Here is a 24,374-nt window from a genome sequence, read left to right on the forward strand (position 1 = left end):
TGGGCTCCTGGAATCAAACCCTGCCTAGGGGCCTCCCACCCAAGAACACAGGGGCAAGAAGACTCTGACTTCAGATGCCACTTAGAGAGGTGCACTGGGAATCACCTATATCCTCTGCCAGAAGGAAACAGCTAAGCCTGCCCCACGAGACGAGCCACCCCCTAAGAGCTGTATACAGAGACTAAAAGCAAAACAGGTTCTCAGTCAGGATGTTCTGTGGTTTGTAATCAGAAAGTCACACGGAACAGGACAGCACCTTGAGAGGCTGGCAGGGAGGCAGGCCAGGCCTGGAATGTCGGCCTGCAGGAGGGAGAGGTGGGGTGGAGTGGTCCAAGTCTCCAGGAGGATGCAGGCTTTGGCCCAGGCTGAGTGATAGCTTCCATCACTCTAGGGGAGAGTGTGGTGTGTATGAATCAAGGTCACCCTTGCCTAGCCATTTTGGAACCACCCAGGTGGCAGGTGTCTCCAGGCCCAGCCAGGGACAGCGTCATTATGAAATCTTCCAGGACCTGGCCCTTAGGTAGGGAACCCAGGCTCACACAGGCAGGCATTCTATTCTTTAGCTTCACTGAACCTTCTGCAGGTCTTCAGGCCCAAATGAGGCCGGCAGCAGCTCCCGGACTGTCCTGACTACATATGTGCCATCTGGCTTGGTCATATACACGGCCCAGTCAGTGCCAAACTGGAAAAGAGAGCAAAATCGTGTGAGATGCCAGGGGACTGAGGGTATGGGTTTGAATCTGACTCTACTGTTTTCTGTCTAATGGTCTTCTGTGCCTCAGTTTCCTCTCCTGTCAAATATAACAATAATTACACCTGATTCATAGAGCCTGAGGAAGATGGGGGAAAGCACTGGTCAGCAGCACAGTCCATGGCCTGCTGTCAACTGGCCATGAGCATTCCCTAGGGGATGCCCAAGAGCTTTTGTAAAACGAATACCTTTTCTCCATTTTCATGTATGTGTGGAATACGTGTGTGTGTGTGTGTGTGTGTGTGTGTGTGTGTGTGTGTGTGTATGCATGTGGGGGGGCACACATGGGAACACATGCATGTGGAAACTCAAGGGTCTCGAATCATCCTCTATGGCTCTTCCATGTTATTCACTGAGGCAGGGTCTCTCCATCAAACTCAGAGCTCACCCATAGGGCTAGTCCAGCCAGCTTGCTCTGGAGATCCCGTCTCTGCCTTCAAAGACTGGGATAGCAGGCGTCTGCCTAGACCACCTCGCAATTACGTGGGTTTCTGGGGATGCAAACTCTAGTCCTCAAGGTTACACACAAATGAGCCATCTTCCTAGCTGCTGTTGAAATACCTGCACCTTGGGCTGGAGAGATGGCTCAGTGGTTAAAAGCACACAGTACTCTTGCAGAAGAGCCAAGTTTGATTTCCAGCTTCTTCACTGGAAGCTCACAATTTCCTGTAACTCCTGCTCCAGATCTGATGTTTCTGGCCACTGTGGGCAACTGTGTTGGAATGCACATACCCACACACAAACACACAGACATAATTAAAAAATTTTTTTTTTTTTTTTTTGGTTTTTCAAGACAGGGTTTCTCTGTAGCTTTGGAGCCTGTCCTGGACTAGCTCTGTAGACCAGGCTGGCCTCGAACTCATAGAGATCTGCCTGCCTCTGCCTCCTGAGTGCTGGGATTACTGCCCAGCTTTAAAAATAAATTTAAAAAACTCTGTGCCAGAGCTAGGCTTCCTTCTTCAAGGACACTGACAGCCAGCATCTACTGCCCCTTACAAGTTCACCTGTGTGCCTCATTCCAGGAGGAGTCTGTTCTGTTTGACGACTCTCAAGATACTATGTTTGCAGTATAGCAGTATCTACTCATGGAGGTGGTTGCTATCAGTGTGGCATCAAGTCAGCTGTGGTGGTTTGGAAGTGATGTCTCATTTGGACACTTGGTCCCCAGTTGCTAGGCCTGTTTGGAGAGGTTTAGAAAGTGTGGCCTTGCCGAAAGTGCCACTGGTAGCAGGCTTTGAGGTTTCAAAATCTATGGTTTCCAACACACTCATTGTTTCCTGCTTACTGTTCTAGATGTGAGCCTTGAGCTTCCAGCTCCAGCCACCATATCTGCCATCTACTGTCTCTTCCATTATGGAACCTAACCCTCTGGAACCATAAGCCCCAAATAACTATTTGGTGATTTATCAGAGCATGAGGAAAGTAACTAATACATCAGCAAAGATGAACACATCTTCAGAACTTTCTCCCACACACACCTTGCTGTGGGTCCTCTGGGACTCACTGTCTTCATCTATGAGGTACTTAGTGATAGAAAAGGGTATTGGGGTTGCAGTGGGTAGGTGGAGAGTTAAGTCAGTGACAGAGATGAAGTCAACAGACCCAGCTTCTTCCTGGCAGGCATGCTGACACTCACACATTCTGGCACTTAGTAGGTGCCCAGTTCACAGAGGCTGTGGCATCGTGTGATGTGTGGGCTGCCAGCCGAGGCTGGTCCATGGCTTCCTCTTCTTCCACACATCTGTCTGAATCACTGAGCTGTTACCGGACACTATCAATCTTTGGGGGTTTACAGAATTAAGGTTTCAAGGGAGGAAATTTTCCTGCTTGGCAGGTTGTGCCTGGGGTTAAGGGTGTAAGCTAGATGTAGGTGGGCTTAGATGCCAGGTTCCTGGTTCCCAGGCCCATGGCTCACTGTTCACATTTGGTTTCATGTTTCCCTCTCCCCTCCAGATATTTTTCTTCTCTCTCTCTCTCTCTCTCTCTCTCTCTCTCTCTCTCTCTCTCTCTCCTTTGCCAGCATCTAATGTGTTTGGAGAAAATGGCCATAAGCAAATGGGTCAAGTTGGGGCCTTGGGAGCCAGAGATTTGGTGCATGCTGATAGATTCCTCAGACATGGTCACTGTGCTAACCACCTCTCTGTGGTAAGGTGAAATTCACTGTGAGAATGAAATGCATCTGGGGTGGCTTCTCCATCTGGCCTTGGGAGATGAGCTCTGTGAAGTGCAGGGCTGGGAAACACAAGACAGATAAACAAGCTAAATTGCCCTTCTCCCAGCGAGAGTTCCAAAGCAGGAATGCTCCCAGAATGGGCAGCACACACCCACCCTGAGGCAAGACCCCACAGACTTTCCTCTGCATGTGGCCCAGGCGTGGATGTAGGAGGCAGAGGCAGTGAGGGGGCAGGGAGTCTGGAGTCAGCTTTGTCTGCCGTTGATACCAGCCCCTCATGGGCTGGTCGCTCTCCTTTGCCGCTACTGGAGATAAAAATGGTAACAGCTGAGCCAGGCAGTGGTGGCACACGCCTTTAATCCCAGCACTCGGGAGGCAGAGGCTGGTGGATCTTTGTAAATTCAAGGCCAGTCTGGTCTACAGAGTGAGTTCCGAGACAGCCAGGGCTACACAGAGAAACCCTGTCTTGAAAACAAAATGATGACAGCTGTTTCTGTCCTGGGCTAGGGTGGGGCTGATGGAGCTGCCAGGTTCTGAGTATTCTCATAGCAAGCTACAGCTCAAGGGCCATGCTTGGGGCTCTCTGGGCTTGTGGCTTTCATTTGGGGAGATTAGAGAGGGCACAGGCTTCTCTGAGAATAGTTAAGTCCTCCTGACTCAATTCCCCAATGCACACATTAACATCAGAGCTCCCCTGGGCCTGAATAAGTACCCATGGTCAGGGATGGGCCGTAGCTCGGTGTAGAGTATTTGTCTAGCACATTCCCTGGGTTTCATCTATCCCCAGGACAGCAAAATCAACCAGCCAGCCAGCCCACCCTCCAAATCATCTTTTGATTTCCTGAAACCAGTAGTAAAATACACATTAGGAAAAACTTGCCATTTTTGTCATTTTTTCCCCCTGACTTTCCATTTCTGATCAGTGTACACTTTTTTTTTTTTTTTAAGATTCATTTATTATGTATACAGTGTTCTGCTGGCATGTATGCCTGAAGGCCAGAAGAGGGCACCAGATCTCACTATTGATGGTTGTGAGTCACCATGTGGTTGCTGGGAATTGAACTCAGGACCTCTGGAAGAGGAGCCAGTGCTCTTAACCTCTGAGCCATCTTGCCAGCCTCATTTTTGTCCTTTTTAAGCATATAACTAAGTTCCCTTTACTTTGGAATAAACATGCCCTCTGTTCCCTGGCGGGTACAGCATGGGAGCAGGCCCTAGACTATGCCTGTGATCCTGTATCTCATGCTCTTCCTACTACTGTCCTTTGTCCCTCTGCTGTTCATCACATAGCAAACATCTAGGCCGGTGTGAAACCCGCTGGTCCTTCTGTCTAGAATTCTTCTCTAGAGCCACCTGGAGCAGAAGCTGGCAAAGCTTTTGCTGACAAAGGACAAATAGGAAGTATTTCGGGTTTCCAGGCTGTGTGGCCTTCCTGTAACTGCTCAGTCCTGCTACCACAGGGCCGGAGTGGTCGCCGTGAATGCAGCAGTGACTGGGCATAGCTGTGCCCCTATCAGACTTGTCTACAATCAAAAAGCACACTGGGATTGGCCTGCAGGCTGGAGTTTATTGTTCTCTGTCCTCTGCTGCCCCTCTGTCCCCCGACTTCTCTTCCTGTATTTTCCCACAGCTGCTCGAAGCTCAGTGAGGGCAAGCCTGGCCTGGCATCAACAACAGAGAATGGTCAGTATGTGTATGTTGAATAGGGGTTCATTTCCAGTGACTCACGTGAACCCAGGAAGGCCTCAGGAGTCAACCAGCTGAGTAGCCTGGACAGTAAGTGTCCACACTAGCAGTCTGCTGTGGGCCCTCAGAGACCTCAGGCTTGCTTTCCAGGGAGGGACCACGCTCTTACCTCTCTCATGACCTGTCGGCAGGCTCCGCACGGAGAGATGAACTCCTCCTGTAGGTCACTAGGGAAACAAAGACTGGACTCAGAGCGGTCGGTCTATCACAAGGCTTTTAACCGGTGGCCGAGATTCACACGCTGAGTCCCTGTCCCGCTGCAAATCAGGTCACACCTCATCAGACAACTCCTGATTCCCAGAAGCATTATGTCCTGGGAGCTGGGAAGGCGACTTGGCACACTTCCGAAAGCAAAGCCACAGTGGCAACGCTGTCCTCATCAGTGCGCTCATAAATGTTTAAGGGGCTATCTTGGCACCCACACTCCAGGACACAGGGCAAAGGAGAGCTTGTCTCTGTCCTTCATAGGAGGGCTCGGCCCAGTGGGTGACACAAAACAGGATGACTTACTATTTTAAGTAAAATGCATTAAGAATGCCCAGTAATAAGCCCACCACTGGATGGAGACAATGCCTCACACAGAAGATGGCATCAGCCAGTCCTCACAGGAGGAAGAGAGCTACACATTCCCATTTAGTGAAAAATCACCGTCCCAGGCATTTAACTATGTCATTTGGTTTAATTTTCAGGACAAGTGGTGTATCAGGATATCGGTTTCACTGGTGAAGTCACAGATTTGGTGAGGTGGATAACAAAATGGTGATTCTAAAGTCCTGGGGCGGGGCATTCTGTGTTTTAAAGAAATAAATGTAAGATAGAAGCTGTGGGTGACTGGAGAGATGGCTCAGTGGTTAGGAGCATGTGTTACTTTTCCAGGGGACCTGAGTTCCATTCTCAGCACTCACAGGGTGGTTCACAACCATCTGGAACTCTGGCTCTAAAGAAATTGAAACCTTCCTGCGTCTTCCTTGGGCGCGCGCGCGTGCACGCGCGGACACACACACACACACACACACACACACACACCACATATATAAAAGTGTCTGTGAAAAGAAAAAAAGGAAAGGGAATAGAAGAAAAAAGGATAAAGATTACACACAACGGCCCTGGGCATGGATGAATACCATGTATGTGTATCAAAGAAAATGGGCTCCTGGCATCTAGAGAGACAGAGCCAGACACATACTTCCAGCCAGGGTTGCCTGTGGAAATTCAGGCACCTTTGAGCAGTCCTCTGGCTTGGACAGAGGACAAAGGATGCAGCTTAGAGAACACAGATTTGACTGTAGGGGCCTTGGTGTCTGCCGCCACTGTCCCTGCCCTTCTGAGCCCACAACTTTGTGAATGCTCTGAAAGAACATGGGATTTAAATTCTGACTCTTGGCCAACTCCCTGTTTTGTTCACTGTGTGGCTCTGAGTCATCTTAAGTCATTCGGGGATTGTTCCTTTGTCTGTAACATGTGGGTAACAATGTCATCTGCTTGGCAGGATTTCAACAAAATGAGATAACATGTCTAAAGGATGTGTAAACTTTAGTTTTGAAATAGGGTCTCATGCAGCCCAGGCTGGCCTCTGACTTGTCACATAGCCGAGGATGACCCTGACCTTGTGAGCCTCCATCTCCTGAGTTCATGCATTGCAGGCCTGCACCACCATGCCTGGTTTTATGCAGTGCTGGGGATGGGCTCCAGGCCTTGGAACATGCTCAGTAGAAGCTCTCCCAACTTAGCTAAATCTCCAGCCTCAGGGTTTTATAAGCCTCCGAATGCTATATTGTTATTGCCTGGGTTAATTTCTGCACGTCTGTTCCCTCCCAGAGGCAATCCCTGTCATAATTTCAGTACTTTATCAGGTAGTTTTATTACATACCCGGTGCTCTGTGCTGTTTATAATTAATCTGACTGCGTGTTAACAGTAGCTGTTGTGCCGTGTACTGTGTGCCTAGCACGCTGAGCTCCCTGCAAAGGATTCTAGAGGCACTGGCTCATTTCAGATGACAAATATTTCTTGAACACTTACTATGTGCCTGGCACTATGTACTACCACTGGTGCTAGGGGTACAACAATGAACAAGACACACAAATTCACTGCGATCAGGACTTTTTTTTTTTTGTATGTGGAGCTGAGGATCGAACCCAGGGCCTTGCGCTTGCTAGGCAAGCGCTCTACCACTGAGCTAAGTCCCCAAACCCTCAAGGATCAGGACTTTCTAAACTAATGAAAGAAGGCCAACTCACCAGGCGGCAATGACCAAGTGGAGGCGACAAAGACAGGACAGAGCAGTCAGGGACCAGCTTTTAGATTCTGCGATGGCTGAGTGAGAGCTGAGGGGCCAGTCAAAGAATGTTCGCTTTACATTTTATTTTTATTAATTAATAATAATTAATTATTTTTTTGAGACATGGTATCATTATGTAGCCCTGGCTGTCCTGGAACTCACTCTCTAGCCCAGGCTGGCCTAGAATTTAAAGAGATTCACCTACCTCTCTGCCTCCCAAGTTCTCTATTGTGCCTGGCAAATGAAAAAATGGTTCTGGCCAGGCAGCAGTGGTGCACGCCTTTAATCCCAGCACTCAGGAGGCAGAGCCAGGCTGCTCTCTGTGAGTTCAAGGCCAGCTTGGTCTACAGAGAGAGATCCAGGACAGGCACCAAAGCTACACAGAGAAACCCTGTCTTGAAAAAACCAAAAAAAAAAAAAAAAAAAAAGGTTCTGCTCCATGAAAAGTAGGGTTCTCCCTGAGAAGACTTCCTGCTTCAGAAGAAAACCCATGGGAACCTGAGAGAATGGGGGCCCCTGTCCAGTGCACTCTGTGAATCAAGTTCACCCATGTGGTTTCTGGGTGGTAGGTGTCAGCAGGTTAGACCGTCTTAAGTTTCCTTCTTCCTGTGTTGATCTAGGGCCTGCTCTAAGCCAGGCAGTTGTGAAAAGAGACCCTCAGAGTACCTCTGCCTCAGGCCCCTCACCATCTGACAAGTGGAACAACACAGTCAGGAAATGCAGTTACAAGCCCGGTGGTGGTGGAGCACGCCTTTAATCCCAGCATTCGGGAGGCAGAGGCAGGCGGATCTCTGTGAATTCGAGGCTAGTCTGGGCTACAGAGTGAGTTCGAGGCCAGCCAGGACTACACAGAGAAACTTTGTCTTGAAAAAAAAATAGCCAAGCTGAGGGCTGGGATTGTAGCTGGGTTGACTATAAGGCAAGAGACCAGGGTTTGTGTCACATAAAGCAGGAATGATGGTACATACCCACAAGCCCGGCACTCAAGAAGTGAAGGCAGGAAGATTAGAATTTTGGGGTCACAGCTTCAGTTACAAAGTGAGTTCGAGGCCGACCTAGCTCACATGAGACTTAGTCTAAAAAAAATAAGGCAAAATAAAAAAAGCCAGGTTCAGAGGCTTTTAAACCCCTTAGGTGGACAGTGGGGAAGGAAGAAACCTGGGCTCAGGGACCCTGGAACGGGGACTTTTAAGTGTCACTGAACATTGCTGCCAAGAGTGAGCACTAACTCTCAAACATGCTGGCTGCATCTGGACACCTCCCCCACGCTTTCCTGATTCTCTGCCCCTGGTGTCTTAGGGTTTCTACTGCTGTGAAGAGACACCATGACCACAGCAACTCTTACAAAGGAAAACATTTAATTAGGGTGGCTTGTTTTGGCCATTATCATGGAGGAGAGCATGGTGGTGTGTAGACAGACATGGTGCTGGAGAAGTAGCTGAGAGTCCTACATCTTGCAGGCAACAGAAAGCGGTCTGTGACACTGGGTGTAGATTGAGCATAGAACTCAAAGCCTGACTCCACAGTGAACACTTCCTCCAACAAGGCCACACCTCCAAATAGTGCCACTCCCTTTGGGGGCCATTTTCTTCCAAACCACCACACCTGGGTTCTTTTTGCTGGCGATCAAGAGTTTCCTGTGGTTTGTACAGACCTTGGTTACACACTAAGGTCATGCTCAGCTTGGTAAGCCTATTGACTCTGAGGACAGAGGCTAGGAGTCTAGTGAGGCCCCAGAATCTTACCTGGCTCTGCCAACGCCTACACATCTCCATCCTTTGTGATCCCAGGGAGGGGACTGAACTGCTCAGCCCCATTCTGTGCCAATAAGAGCTGGCTGGCATTTCCCATTCCTCCTCTAAATCCTTGTTCTCCATTTAATAAGTCATTAGTATGATAATGGCTGCATTGCTGGCTGGGGGATATGATTACGGTTAAAAATCCAGAGTAGGCCAGTTGGGTGCTGGAAACTGCAGGTGTCATATGAGGACATCTACTGATCATAGCATGACCCCATTGGTCGTATTTAAAAGCAGGTGATGGGCAAGAGAAAAAGCCTTTCACTGGGCAAATGCTAACAGAGCCAGGAGGCTACTGCACCATTCTGCTCTCTTCCCCAGAACATCATTACTTTCTTGGACCAGCTTTGAAATTATTTCTCCCCATTTCTTCATAAAGTACAATGCACATCCCGATCTGTCCTCAGCTGCACAAAATGTTCCTAGCACAGCCTTGCTTATTCTCCAGAAGCCGAAGGGAAGCTTGGACAGCCCGCGGCTCTGGAGAAAGCTGGGAATTGCTGCCTCGGTTCTCAAGGGCTTACCTGGCTCTAGTCATTCCAACGTGGCACTCAGGAACTCTTGGACCCCTCTGGGCCAGACCAGGACAGAGCACAGGGTTTTGGAAAAGCCACAAAGTCCTTCCTGGTTTACAGGCCATGTCAGCTTTGCTCTCACAGCCCCTGTTTCTCTACCAGGCTGCAACTCCCTTCACAGGAAGAAAGGATTCTTCCAGACTCCGTGTCCTACACTGCTGAAGACTGATCTTGGTCAGTGGCTCTGCTGGCTGGGTTCACTGTTTCCTGTGTCAGTTTCCTCAACCAATAATTTGCCAAGGTTACTTCTGCCTAGTCAACATAAAAGGGGCACCCCAATGCATCTCACCACAAAAGCATTAAATTGTTGGACTCTAAACCAGTAAAGGAACCCATTCACACAGGCTTTGGTCCTAGCCACGCAGTCTAGGTTCAGCACCAACAAGACCCCACCACACTCCCCTTGGAGGAGTCAGCATTGGCTGGAGGTATTTATTTATTCATCATGGATATAGTATTCTGCCTACATGTATGCCTGCATACCATAAGAGGGCACCAGATTTCATTATAGATGGTTGTGACCCACCATGTGGGTGCTGGGAATTGAACTCAGGAACTCTGGAAGAACAGCCAGTGCTCTTAACCTCTGAGCCATCTCTCCAGCCCGTGACTAGAATTTCTATCTAGCCAGATCCTAGCTGGAGCTGGGTTAGCCTGAAACACAATCAGAGTCAGTGCCTACATGATCATAACGAGGTCACAGCCCCAGCCTGGTTTTAGACCCTGGTTTTAACACTTATACCTGGGTGTTGCCTTCTGTTTTTTTTTTTTTTTTTGTTTTTTGTTTGTTTGTTTGTTTGTTTTTGTTTTTTTTAAAGACAAGGTTTCTTTGTGTAGCTTTGCGCCTTTTCCTGGAACTCACTTGGTAGCCCAGGCTGGCCTCAAACTCACAGAGATCCGCCTGGCTCTGCCTCCCAAGTGCTGGGATTAAACGCATGTGCCACCACCACCTGGCCTTGGTGCTGCCTTCTGAAGTTAGCAGAGCTGAACAGCTGGTTCTGGACCCACATAAGGAGAGCAAGGGAACAGTGTCTGGTCTCCTGGCATAATATAACACAGTGGACTGTGCCCTGGACTCTGACTGTAAGACCTGGATTTTGTCCCAGCTTCATTGCTAACTCCTGAGAAAGTCCTTTAACTTCTCAGGCCTTGGGGCTTTGTTTATTTTTTGTCTATAAAAGTGGGGTGGTTGGGGGCTAGAGAGATGGCTCAGCGGTTAAGAGGCTGTTCTTCCAGAGGACCCGGGTTCAATTCCCAGCACCTACATGGCAGCTCACAACTGTCTGTAACCCCAGTGCAGGCAAAACACCAATACACATGTAATAAAATAAATAATTTTTTAAAAAGTAGGGTGGTTGAAGGGAGTCTATACCAACCAAGTGACTTTCAGGTAACTCTGGCTGTTTCTCTGTGAACAGGCAATGTCTTTCTACTGTACCTCGGGGGATTGTGTCGTACTTGCTGTTGTTGGGACAGAAACATATCTGCTGTGGCAGAGTCACCCTGGGTCTACCTGCTCTGTACCCTAACCCCAAGGGTGGGGTCTGAGGCAGACCAGAAAGAAATGGAAAATGATAGGGACATGAAAGGGAATAGGGGCTGCTCACTCAGGAGTCTGAAGCTTCTCAGGGCTGAGAATCAAGAATGCACCAGGCGTGGCACACACCTCTAGTCCCAAGGGAGGCAGGTAGACTTCTGAGTTCGAGGCCAGCCTGGTCTACAGTGAGTTTTAGAGCTGTGTAGCTAGCCAGGGCTGTACAGTGAGACCTTATCTCAAAACAAACAAACAAACAAACAACAAAAGAGAAAGACAGAAAAGAGAGAGAAATTTAGAGGAAGGGAGGAGCCCCCAGAAACCAGCCTGAGCGATGAGATCCCAAAACTTCCAAATCCCTCATATTGTCACCACTGGGACAATATGGTGCGAATTTCCGGCTCTCGGGTATGTCTCACTCTCCCCCTGGGCACCTCTTTTTCTAGTAACTGTTGTGCTTCAAGTCCACATTTGAAACATCGTTGAAAGGACTGGAGAGATGGCTCAGTGGTTAAGACCCCTTATTGTGGTTATTGCAGAGGACCTAGGTTTGATTCCCAGCACCCACATGGTGCGTCACAACCATGTGTAACTCCACCCCCAGGAGATCCGATGTCCTCTTCTGACCTCAGGTACCAGGCATGAGTGTGGTTATATATAACATTCATGCAAAATACCTATCTGCATAAGATATATCTAAGAAACATTTTAAATGTCTTTTAATAAACTCCAATTCCACTTTGCAGTGATTTGTCTTAAAATGCTTTTCCTCAGCAAAGCCAAGAATTTGGCTTTACCAATATGGAAGCTACTAAAAGTTTAAGGAAAGGCCTTAAGCTACTGGTGGAGTTCTGGGCCGTCTCCTGTCGCACTACCACCAATTGAGTCCATTTGTTTTATTTTTACTTTTCCTTATGTTTGTGGTATCTATGTGTCCCTGTATGTGTGCATGCAAGTTTGTGTGCATGCATGTATGGAGTCCAGATGTCAATTCCAGATGTCTTCCTCAGGTGCTATCCACCATATATATGTACATATATCTTATATATGTATTTAATTGTTTTATTTTATGTGTATGAGTATTTTGCTTGCATGGATGTCTATGTGCCGCGTGCATGTTCTGACACCTTCAGAGACCAAAGTGGGTGTTGGATTCTATGGAACTGGAGTTACAGATGATTGTGAGCTATCATGTCAGTGCTGGGAACCAAACCTCAGGTTCTCAGGAAGAGCAGTCGGCCCTCTTAACCACTGAGCCGTCTCTCCAGCCCCCATCTTAGTTTCTGAAAGGTGTTCTTTCACTGAACCTGGAGCTCACTCTTTAGACTGGCTGGCCAGCCCGCTCCAGGGATCTGCCTGTCTCCACCCGCCCAGTGCTGGGTCACAGGTGCAAGCCACCATGGCCCTTTTTACCTTGTTCAGGATCTGAACTCAAGTCCTCAAGCGTATGCATCAAGTGTGCCACTGGCTGACCCAGCTCCCTCCACCCCCACCCCCCTGACTTTTTTGAGACAAGGTCTCAAGTAGCCAAGGCTGACCCTGAACTCAGTATGTAGCCAAGGCTGACCTTGAATTTCTGACCCTCCCGCTTCTATCTATGAGTGCTGGGGTTATAGGGGTGTGCGGCTGTATCTAGTCTTTTCTGGTGCTGGGGTCAAACCCAGGGTCTTTGCATACTAGGCAAGCACTCTACCAACTAAGCCATGTCCTCAGCCTCAGACTCTGTTTCCTACTTACCTCCTTATCCCTAGCACTCAGCCACAGGGCCTACCCATGTCTGCCAAGAAGAACATGTACATTAGACAGGGGTCTGGTGAATGGTTGGATGAATGAGTTGTTAGCTGGGAACTGTTAGCTGGAGGAATGATGTTCTGCCTGTCTGGCCTATCCCACTCACCTGGAGATAGCAATAGCCCTGAACTCCTTGTATCCTTCTGAGATGGCCTTCTGGATGGCAGTCCGCTCGGCGCACACACCCAGTGGGTAGCAGGCATTTTCTATGTTGCAACCTGAGTGGAGAGAAGAGACCAGTGGTACAGGCAACAGAACTGTTTCCTGATGTGGATGTTGTAAGAGGTTCCTTTTATATCAATTTGACACAAGATTAGAATCATTTGGGGAAAGGGAACCCTCGTTGAGAAAATGCCCACACCAGCAGGCCTGTGGAACATTTTCTTGATTGATGATTAATGTGGGAAGGCCCAAGCTCATTGTGGGTGGTGCCACCTGTGGGCTGGTGGTCTTGAGTGCTTTAAGAAAGCAGGCTGAGCAAGCCTGTAAGCACTACCCCACCCCCAGCATCCCACCCGTGGCTTCTTCTCCAGTTCCTGCCTTGAGTTTCTGCAGACTCCCTCCCCTTAATGATGGACTAGGATGTGAAAATGTGGGTGAAGTGGACCCTGTCTTCCCCAAGTTGCTTTGTTCATGGTCGTCATCCAGCAATAGAAACCAAACCCTAAGAAGGACACGACCCTAACCCAGGCCAGGGAGGGGAGATGTGTCCAGAAGCACTGAGGGTCACCGGGGCACACTGTGGAGAGGATTTTCCGAGAATGCTCACGTCTTTGTTTCCCTTAGGTCTCATCCTGGTTCCCAAGCAGAAGATACTGCAACTGGGCTGGTGAGTAGCCTCACCGCCTCTAAGGTCAAGGTGAAGGCGAAGGGAGATGCTGAGGTTTGACAAAGTCAACAGAGAGTTGATTGTGGCAGAGTGTGAAGAGACGGATTGTGTTCCAGTGTGCAGAGGAGAAAACATAGAAGCCTCAGGTCTGGATCTAAGAGATGGAAGTAACAGGAAGGGCTGGCATGGGTCTGAATGCTTTTGTTTTTTTAAGTCTTACTCATTTTTTATTTTATGTGTATGTTTTGCCTACATGTATGTATGAACACTACATGTGTGCCTGGTGCCCACAGAGGGCGCTGGACCCACTGGAAGTGGAGTTACAGATGGTTGTGAGCCACTGTGTGGGTGCTGGGGACTGAACCAGGGGCCTCTAAGAGAGTAGCCAGTGTTCTTGACTTCTGAGCCATCCTTCCAGGCCCTAACACTCTTAGCAAATATGTCACCAGTGATGATGGGACCAAGGAAGAGGTTCCTAGGGAGCTAAGCTAGAGATCCCAGTTTGAACCTGTGCATGAGGACACTCTAGTGTGATGGTTGGACACTTGGACAGGGTTCTCATTTCCTTGCAGAACAGAGCAATGCAGCCCACAAGTCTGGACTGTAGCCCCCTCCTGGTCTGCCAGAGGAGAGAGAGATAGGCACCATCTTCCTGCAGGTACTGGGTCTGTATTTGTTCCTGCCTGTCATGCTACCTGTGCTCAAGTCCGTGTGTGTGAGTCCCCTTTAGGTCCTGAACCTCTATTGATGTCACCCATGCTGAGAAGTTCCATGTCGCCAAATCAAATTGAGTTCTCATCTGACCTTCTTAGAAGTCAGGAGAGACACATGTTAGCGCACACTTGCAATTCCAGAAATATACAGATGGAGGCAAGAGGATCAGCCAGGCCAGCCTTAGCTACATAGAGTTGGAGGCTAGCCTGGGCTTCATGAGACCCTATCTCCAAAAGAGAAAAATAATGATCAAACTTGGAGTAACGTCATCTTGTTTGTTTTATTGTTCTGTTGTCTATTGTCTTGATCTTTCTGCTACGGTCTAGGTTCTGAGTGTTACTCCCCAAAGTCTTAGTACTCCCCAGGGTGGCACATCAGGAGGTTCTGTGTCTGGTAGGAGGTGGGACCTTGTGGGGGCTTCTTAGGTTAGCAGAGGAGGGGATTGTGGGGAACCAACTGTTTGTCTTGCTGCTATTGGCCTGTGGGGGAGCTTCTGTGTTGTGTGTGCGGCCTTGGCCAGAGGCCCAGAGCGCCGGCTGCTGGACCTTGGACAGGGACCTGCAGAACTAGGTGCCAAAGCAAGCCTTCACTGAATCAGTTTTCACCCACTGGAAAACAGCAGAGTACTGAAATTTTATGACTAGGAGCTCCTTCCTTTTTCCAACTAGCCTGAGAATAAAATGTGAAATTACACAACATACGAACCTTTACTGTAAAGTCAACTGTATTTCATTACATGCTGCAAGACTGTGGGACAACATACCTCCCCAGGAAAGTAACTGAAAAGGCCCAGCCAGGCTTTCTTTGCCTTTGTTTCTGCTTCAGCCTTTCTCTGCCTGCAAACTAGCCACCTCTGCTCTGCTCACCTACATATGCTTTTTCTTCTCTCTCTGTCTCTCTGTCTCTCTGTCTCTCTCTCTCTCTGAGACCTAGTTAAGTCAACTAGATAAGTAGTTAAGGATGACCCAGAAACCTGCCTCTACCGAAGTTGTGTAGTAGTTTCCTCCCTGACTGAAACATTCCATTCTCCTGAAAAGTTCATTAAGACAGCAAGTCAACAACTCAGAATAGCTTCAGGAAGTCCCTGAAACCGACGCGATTCACTAGTCCCCTCCCTCCCCAAGGGTAAAGAGCAAAGCATGCTGAGAATCACTCTCTTACAAATGGAGCTGCCTGGAAGAGGTTTAGACCAACTGAACCACCTGGAGAGGACACTCCAACAGGTTCAGCCCTGTGCAAGATGTGCAGTGTGTTCCAGGTTTCCAGCTTTGTGAGCTGTTGCCATGCTAGGATGGGCTTTGATGATACAGCTATTTTCGAGTCATTTCTGCTCCTATGAGTAACCCCTCGCCCATGTTCCTGTAAGTTACTCTTATTAAACTCATGGTCTCATCAAGTTAGACTTTGGTAGTATTTGTGCTTTGGTCTGTCATGGGTTCCCTATCTGGGGTCAGTAGACGTGTGTTATATTTTCCCAGGAAAAGTGTCACAACAACACTCCTCCTGAGTTTTGTTTTTGGGGTGTGCACATGCATGGTGCTGGGGACCAAACCCAGGGCTTGGTGCATGCTAAGCAAACAAGTGCTCTACTAATCAAGCTCCATCTCCAGCTTCCAGAGCACTCTACTAATTATTATTTGTTTAGATTTTATCTTGACTTTTAAAAAGAATGTGTATGTGTGTGGATATGTGTATGTATGTGCAAGTGTCCTCAGGGATGTGCACACACGTGTACCAGAAAGTCAGAGGCATTAGATCCCCTGGAACTAGGGTACCAGAGGGTTGTGAGTCACCTGATGTGGGTGCTGGGAACTGAATGTCTTTGCAAGAGCAGTATGTGCTCTTAACTGATGACCCATTTTCCAGCCCATGAACACACTTATTAATACTAATATAATATTAATACTAATATAATGACTGTTAGAACCCCAGATAAAGCCAATTAGCACCTCTGTCCTAATGTGCTGTCATTCTGTCCTCGGATACCAGATTCGTGGCTCCCCACCTCAGCTTCGTCAGAAGTCTTCCCTGACAACCCTCCCAAACCTGCTACTTTACTTCCTCCATCTTCCATCTCCCACCCTCGCTGTCCAGTCACCCAGCTTGAAGTTTCTTCATGGAGCTTCTTAACTGAAACCCATCTTCCTGTTATTTAACTCTGAAGTGATTGTGAGGACAATCTTGGTCTGTGTTGCTGTCGTAGATGTCCACGGTTGAGGATCAGCAAGGTTCTCAGCCACTACCACAGCCTGAATGTCTACATGCCTCCCTGATTCCCTTGTTGAAGCTCTAACCAGCATTGGTGGATTTTTGTTTTTGTTTGTTTGCTTTGGTTTTTTGAGACAAGAGTTTCTCTGTGTAGCCCAGGCTGTCCTGGAACTCCCTCTATAGAACAGGCTGGCCTTGAACTCACAGAGATCTGCCTGCCTCTGCCTCCGGAGTGCTGGGATTTAAGGTGTACACCAACAGGAGAGAGGCCTTGGCAAGTGACTAGATTTGTATGAAGTTTTGAGGGTGGTGCTCCCATGATGGGATAATGGAGGGTAGCCCCACAAGGTGCCCTAGAAGACACCAGATTGCTCTCTCCCACCGTGCAAGGACATCAAGAGAAGGTAGCCAAGACTGGAAGCTGGCATGCTCACCTTGGACTTGTGAGCCTCCAGACTTGTCTACTGTGAGACTATCGATGTACATTGTCATTGTTCCCCAGCCTGTGGCCTTTGGCTCTAGTGACCAGAGTTAAAATGATTTACTAATATTGAGCAAGTGGAATGTACAGCTCCAGAGTCAGATTTCTGAAATGAAAACAACTGCATTCAGGGCTTCCAGAAAACTCCATAATCTTAAATTCCAAATCATTATATATATACATATATATCCTTCCTGAAAGACCTCCCAATCTTGTTTTGCTTCCCTACAGACACAAAACAGGCCACCGTCATCTCCACATGAGAGACGGGCTAGAGAGAGGCTAAGTTACCATCTCTGGCTCGAAGATGAGATTGTTGGTGTCCCCATGGCCTCAGCATGTGCCCACCAGGCCTCTGGAGCACTTCGGCTTCTGTATGTCAGTGAGTCCTTTCCTGACCCTGGTTGGTACCACTATGAATCCCATTTACAGAAGGGAAAAGCCAGGAGTCAGGATGCATGTGCTGGTCTGCTGGTCTGTCCCATCCAAAGGGCCGTGCTTATTTGCCATGGCATTTGTTTTAAGCTGATCTGGTGCCAGGGTAGGGCACTCCCACCACACCAGCAACCAGAGACTCCCAATGGGATGACTTGCCCAGAGGAGAGAGCAGAGCTGGAGGGTTAAAACACACACACACACACACACACACACACACACACACACACACACACACCTGCTTCTCTCTTGACACAGTTTCTCTGTGTAGCTCTGGGTGCCCTGGAACTCATTCTGTAGACCAGACTGGCCTCGAACTCACAGAGACCCGCCTGCTTCTGCCTTCCCAGTGCTGGGATTAAAGGTGCGCACCACTGGCTTCTTTTTACATGGGTGCTGGGGATTGAATTTAAGGTTCTAGCATTCATCTCCATCCAGCAAAACTGCTTCTTTCCTAAAGGGTGGGTGAGTAGAGGAGAGGGGACAGTAATGTCCCAAGGTCACACACTAAAGAAAAATGCTAGTCTTTAAGTCAGCGGTCCTCAACTTGTGGTTCGTGACCCCTTCACAGGGGTTGCCTAAGACCATTGGAAAACACAGATACTTACATTATGATTCACAACAGTAGCACAATTACAGTTATGAAGTAGCAATGGAATAATTTTATGTGGGGGTCACCACAGCATGAGGAACTGTATTAAAGGGTCGCAGCCTTGGGAAGGTTGACAACTGCTGGCCTAGATAGTGCCTGCAAAAAGTTGGCAGGAACCACAAGCAAGTCTTTTTTTTAGCTGAGGATCGAACCCAGGGCCTTGCGCTTGCTAGGCAAGCGCTCTACCACTGAGCTAAATCCCAAGACTTATTGGGTCATATCCCAAGACTTTTCTGGTGCTGTGGTGGCCTCATCACCTGGAGCATAGGAGGACAGAGACACTTCCTGAAATGTGCCTAGGGCTCAGGAGTGGTCCTCTCTGCTTCTCCTTGACCCAACTTCCTTCCATGAACACAGGTGGAGCATCTTCCCTGTGTGGGACCAAAATGGGCTCCATTTTCCCAACCTCCTCAGTGTCTCACCACTCCTGTCCTGACACCGGTGTCCATCCTCGTCCCAGATCTTGCTCTCTGTCTGTCTCATTCTCCTCACCAGCAACTGCAGAAGGTTGCCAGTTGGTACATCATTGCAACACAATCATAGTTATCAACTGCCGCGCCTGGCGGCCCATCTGTGAGGGGCACAAGGCCCTAGCTGGGGTCGGGAGTAACTTATTCTGAGGTGGTAACAGCAAGGCTGTCCGCAGGCAGACTTGCTTGTGAATTGTGTGGGATGCTACCGCCTTCTTGTGCAGTGGAAGCTGCCGAGAGCCTGGCCTGTTGTTTATTGGAGCTATCGCCAAGCTGAGCATACACATCCTGCTGTAAGTTACAAACTCAGTGTCTCGAGTGGGCTGTGCCCTTTCTGCTCCCTAGTCTCTCCACTCACCCCATGATGCTCCACGTTTTCCTCTGGTAGCTTGGAGACCTCTTCCCCCTAAGCCCTACCTGATTTCATGGGCCCTCCATTTATTCACCTGGCCCCCTTTCTGTCACGAAGAAAGAGATCCAGGACTTCCGCTAATGTCTTCCAATTGTTCATCTTTGACAAAAATTCTGTCTCTTCAGAGACAGTTAGAGGAGCCTAGGTCTCTGGGGCAGAGGCTAAACACTTGTAATGTGTGGGGAGATGGTTCAGTGCCTAAAGGAAGCATCAGTGCGAGCATGAGGACCAGGGTTTTAATCCCAGCACTCACTCAGAAGGTAGATTTAGGGTCTCCAGAGCAGACTAGCTAGACTAGAATGTGGTGAGCTCTGGGTTCTGTGAGCTCTGGGTTCAATTGCAGGACCCTGCTCCCAGTGAGTAAGGGAGACAGGGATGAAGACCCCTGGTATCTGCCTCAGGCCTCCACATGCACCTGAACACACATATAAACATTTGTGCATATCACACAAACACTTTTCTGTTGTTTTGTTTTTGTTTTTGTTTCTCGAGACAGGATTGTCTGTGTAGCCTTGGCTACTCTGGAACTCACTCTGTAGACCAGGCTGGCTTCAAACTTAGAGCTCCGCCTGCCACTGCCTCCTGAGTGCTGGAATTAAAGGCATGTGTCACTGTACCCCACTAAAGAATCTGTTTTTTGAGACAGGATTCTCACTATGTTGCCCTGGCTGGCCTGGAACTCACTCTGTAGATCAGACTGACCTTGAGCCCACAGAGGTCTGCCGACCTCTGCCTAAGTGCTGGGATCAAAGATGTGGGCCACTATGCCCAGCTACACACACTTTTTTTTTTTCTTTTAAACGCTTTTGAGATTGTTAGTTTTGTACTGAGATTTTAGGTTCTTTCTGGGAGCCTTCTTTGATGTTTCTCTGTGAATGAGGGAATCTGTCAAGAATGCTCAACATTCAGCAGACCCTCCCTTCTTTCCTGCAGTCTAGAGCAGGAGCTCTTCAGAGAAACGTGCACCCTAGCTACAAAGCCTATCCTAACCACGCCCATTGATGGCATGACTTCTGCTTCAGGTCACGTTTTTCAGCTAGAAACCTTTACTCCAGGTAAGACACGCCTCAGTGAACTTTCATACACATCCAACCTATAGCCCATGGGCAGTGTGCGGTTGCCTGCAGCCAAGGATAGCTAGGATTGGTGGCCCAATACAAAACTGTAGTCTTTGAAAGCATTATGAGATTTTTTGGGCTGAAGCGATGGTCCAGTGGCTAAAAGTCCATACCACACTTGCAGGAAACCAGAGTTTGATTCCCAGTATATACAACAGCCAGCTATATATACTGTGTATATTCCCAATATATACATAGCCTCCTGTAGCTCCAGGTCTAGGGTATCTGATACCTTCTGGCCTCTTTGGGCCCTTGCACTCACTGTTCATACCCACACACAGACTCATAGACACACAAAACACAGACCGACAGACACATACAATTAAAAAAGAATCTTTAGCCAGGCAGTGGTGGCGCATGCCTTTAATCCCAGTGCTTGGGAGGCAGTGGCGGGCGGATCTCTGTGAGTTTGAGGCTAGCCTGGTCTACAAGGCTAGTTCCAGGAAAGGTGCAAAGCTACACAGAGAAACCCTATCTCTGTCTCAAAAAAACAAACAAAAATCTTTAAAAAACAAAAATCTTTAAAAAACATTTTTTTTTTTTTTTTTTTTTTTTGGGCCAGGTGGTGGTGGCACACACCTTTGATGACAGTACTCGGGAAGCAGGGGCAGGCAGATCTCTGTGAGTTCGAAGCCAGTCTGGTCTACAGAGTAAGTTCCAGGATAGACAGGGCTACACAATGAAACCTGTCTTGAAAAACTAAAGAGAGAAAGAGAGAGAGATTTGTGTGTGTGTGTGTGTGTGTGTGTGTGTGTGTGTGTGTGTGTTTTGTTATGTAAATTACAACATTCCTTTGTAATGTCAAAAGGTTGGACACACTTGGCCCTTGACCCCCACCTACAGCTCTTCCAGTGACCCACCTCTGCCTGCTCTGGACCCTGCAGAGTCTCTCACCCAACAAGTCCAAAAGAGGGACACTCCCTTGATGACTCAGGAAGGCTTGTGATTGACAGATGAAAGGGCTGGCATTGGTCTTGATAAAACCTGGAGCAGCTGTGGTTGGTGTGTTTCAGTTTGCATGTCACACCTGTGAAAACTCACCTCCTCCTGAGTCTGTCGATGAAAGGCTTATATTGAGGATTGTGTGTGTGTGTGTGTGTGTGTGTGTGTGTGTGTGTGTGTGTGCGCGCGTGCGCGCGCCTTCTTGCAGTATTTGTGACAGGTAGAGTCGCTTGCTATCACTGGTAGAGCAAGATGAGTTGGTCATGCAAAGAAAAGACAACAAAAACAGAGGTGGCAGTGACACCGGGGACAGAAAAGGTGGCTGAAGCATTTCAGGGGACCCGGACGATGAGGAAGAGTGTGGAGAAGGCAGAAAGAGGCTTGGGGAAAAGCCAGGATGAAGTACCGCCTGCTTCAGGCTTCAGAGCTCCAGGTAGTGGACAAGCCTTAAATAAGCCAAGGGTGCCATAACAGAACTCACTAGCTGCTGAGCACTGGCCAGGCTTCGGGCAGTCAAAGCCCAGAGCCGTGAGCCTCCCATCTGAGCAGCTGAAACTAAGTCTCTGAGTTTTAGGGTGGGGAGCCACGCACACTTCATTCTCTGGACTTGGAGTGCTAAGCCCGTCTGTCAGTCTGTCCACACCATAAACCTTGGGCACTAGAGGGCCCAGCACTACCAAGCTAAAAGAGTATCCCTCCTTGTCTACTTGTGATTTCTCCATCCCAGTGGACAAAAGGACCCTCAGCTCAGCGGTAACATTTCTGCACGTCCGCCCTGCAGCAAGGATCTGCCCAAAGAGCGTGAGTGTGGAATGAGGTCTAAAGTGGGGTGAAAAGGTTGTCAGAACGAAGAGCAGAGGCTGCTTGCATCCTTGTTCCCTAGTGGGTAGAGACCCACTTGCCAAGTAACAGAAAGCAAACACCCATAAAAATGACATGTGGCATGCTGGGTGTAGTGGTGCGTAGCTTTAATCCCAACACTAGGGAGGCAGAGGCAGGTGGATCTCTGAGTTTGAGGCTAGCCTGATCTATGGAGTGAGTTCTGGGACAGCCAGGTTTACCCAGCAAAACCTTGTCTCAAAAAACAAAGAATGGCACCTGAGTTCCCGAGCCAGTCTGCCCTGAAATTGGAGCAACCATGCAGGCTTGTTACCAACAAGGAAAAGCTTCCTGACCAATGCCCAGGACACTCATCTGCCTCCCACTCTGCACTGGCTGTGGGATTTCAAGAGATCTCCCATACCCGGTTTACAGAGTGCTCCTTATACTATTGTAACTTTGCTCTTGGCCCCTGCCTACCTCATTCCCAGCACAACCCAGCTCTGCCTTTGGCCATTTACCTTATCATTCCCCTGCTTCACCTGAAAAATCCTGGGCCAAAGCCTTCCCTTTCATTCCATCCTGTGTCTCTCACAATGCCACCTCTTCCTCCTCCCCCTCTTCCAGGTGTGTGTGTGTGTGTGTGTGTGTGTGTGTGTGTGTGTGTGTGTGTACAGATGTGTGTGTATAGAGGCCAGACTGGGTCAACTTCAGGGATCATTCCTCAGACACCATCCACCTTGTTCTTTGAGATAGTCTCTCACTATTCTGGCGCTTGCCAATTAGGCTAGGCTATCTGGCCAGAGAGCCCCCAAATCCATCTGTCTCCATCTACCCAGCACTGGGATTATAAATGAGAGCTACCATACCTGGCTTTTTATGTAGGTTCTGGAGATCAGCACTTTACTGACTGAGAGATCACCCCAGATCTCTTTCCTCTTCCTGTTTTCACAGTCCTGGAGCCACAAACTAATGTACTCCATAAACCCCATCTGGAGACCAACTCAGAACAACTTCAGGAAGTCCCTGAAACTGACCAGATTAACTGGGACCCTTCCTGCCAGAATAAACAATAAAAAATGAGAGTTCCCCCTATTGATGAAGGAAGCTAAGTTTCAAAGAAGACTCTAAGACCAGACCAGCTGCCTGAAAGCAGTTTAGAACAACCAAGCCACATGAAAAGGACATTCCAACGTGTGGAGCTGCCTGCAGGCTGTGACGTGTGCTCCAGATTCCCAGCGTTGTGAGCTGTCACCCATGCTGGGATGGGCCTTGGTGATGCAGCTGTCTTTGAGTCAATTCTGCTACTATAAGTGATCCCTGACCCATATTCCTGTAAGCAACCCCAGTAAAACTCACTGGTTCACCAAGTTGGACTTTGGAGGTCTTGGTCTGCCATAGGCTCCCTATAAAAAGGGTCACACAATGCCCAGGTGATTCAGAGAAACCACAGAACCTTAGCCACCAAGACATACAAAGGGGCATTGTCCTTGCTTCCTGTCCGTGACATATCCCAACTAGAGTGTTCTTAAGTTTACCAAGATCCTCCCTCCCTCCCTCTTCCCTTCCTTCTCTTTTCTCTCCTCTTGCCCTCGCCCCAAACCCAGACCCTCGTCCATGTGAACAAGCACCCCACCGCCAGCTGCAGCCCACTCTGGCCTAGGTGGGTGTCTATAAAACCAGAAACTAAAGAATGAGCTCAGGGCAGATCCGTGTTAACTCAGTGCAGACTACTGGACACCCAGACCGTGCCTGGATCCTCTAAGATGCTGTCTGCCAGATCACCAGCCATCCTCAGCACCCCATCCTGCAGGAAGAAGGTGAGGCAATGGAGGGCTCCAGCCCTAGGTCCCATCACCAGGGACTTAGGACCTGTCTCTTGGCCTCAGCTTCTTCATCTAAATATGGATCTAACCTAGATCAGGAGGTCAGAGGAAGAATTTACTGAAAAACAGGTGAATACCAGGCATACAGGACGTTCTGAAACGGATAATCCTCTCCTGCCCTGCAGGTCCGGGGTGCGCTGGATTTTGGCCGCTCCCTCCAGCCTCACCTGCAAACTCCCTTCCCCACCCCAGACTTCAGAGAACCACTGTGTAGAACAACAGTTGAGTTGTCCCACAGCCTGGGCGGGAGGCCTGAAAGGCCCAGTGAGGACCGGACCGAGTTGCTCTACTCTCCACTTGTATCAGGGTCCCATGCAGGTTGTCAGGGAGGGGACCACGGCGCCAGCCCTTACCAGAGAAGATCCTCCCGTCTCCGGTGAGCAGGGCAGCCCCAACAGGGAAGCGGCTGTAGGGGCAGTAGGCTGACTTCTTGGCCTCATGAGAGGACAGCAGCAGCCGCTGGACGTGCTCGGGCTCCACGGCACAGGAGGGGCGTTCCTGGGCCATGTCGGTCCGGCGTGGGTTGAGCTGGTTGCAGCAGAGGAGAGGAAACCAATGCTGGCTGGCTGCCTGCACAGGCCAGGAGAGGTGGCTCCTCCCCCGGGGTGTGTCCCTGCGCGAGTCCAGAGACCTAGAGGCTCCCCAGCTGGTGGGGTGCTGGCCAGGACTTGGCAGCTGAGGCTCCCAGGGCTGGAGCTTGGAGGATATGGCGCTTAGGGCTGAGCTGGGGAGTCCCAGGGTGGACCGATGTGTGGTGCCC

General features: G+C 49.1%; 1 protein-coding gene across 1 annotated transcript; it reads right to left on the reverse strand.

Moving 5' to 3' along the window:
* Positions 1–200: 200 nt before the first annotated feature.
* Cda (cytidine deaminase) lies at positions 201–24,321 on the reverse strand. The gene is made up of 4 exons (XM_036180161.1): positions 23,968–24,321; positions 12,755–12,866; positions 4,780–4,837; positions 201–682 (listed from the first exon to the last, which is right to left on the reverse strand). Exons 1-4 carry the CDS (start codon positions 24,119–24,121, stop codon positions 566–568), a joined length of 441 nt encoding a protein of 146 aa, XP_036036054.1. The 5' UTR covers positions 24,122–24,321; the 3' UTR covers positions 201–565.
* Positions 24,322–24,374: the final 53 nt, after the last annotated feature.

This window comes from Onychomys torridus, chromosome 2 (assembly GCF_903995425.1).
Source record: "Onychomys torridus chromosome 2, mOncTor1.1, whole genome shotgun sequence".
Classification (NCBI taxonomy): domain Eukaryota; kingdom Metazoa; phylum Chordata; class Mammalia; order Rodentia; family Cricetidae; genus Onychomys; species Onychomys torridus.

Bases quoted from the DNA above. Each gene is read 5' to 3' on its own strand.
- Cda (XM_036180161.1), bottom strand. From the start codon at position 24,121: ATGGCCCAGGAACGCCCCTCCTGTGCCGTGGAGCCCGAGCACGTCCAG. The intron at 12,867-23,967 runs GTAAGGGCTGGC...CTCTCCACTCAG, and splicing joins AGACGGGAGGATCTTCTCTG to GTTGCAACATAGAAAATGCC. The intron at 683-4,779 runs GTAAGAGCGTGG...TCTCTTTTCCAG, and splicing joins GCCGACAGGTCATGAGAGAG to TTTGGCACTGACTGGGCCGT.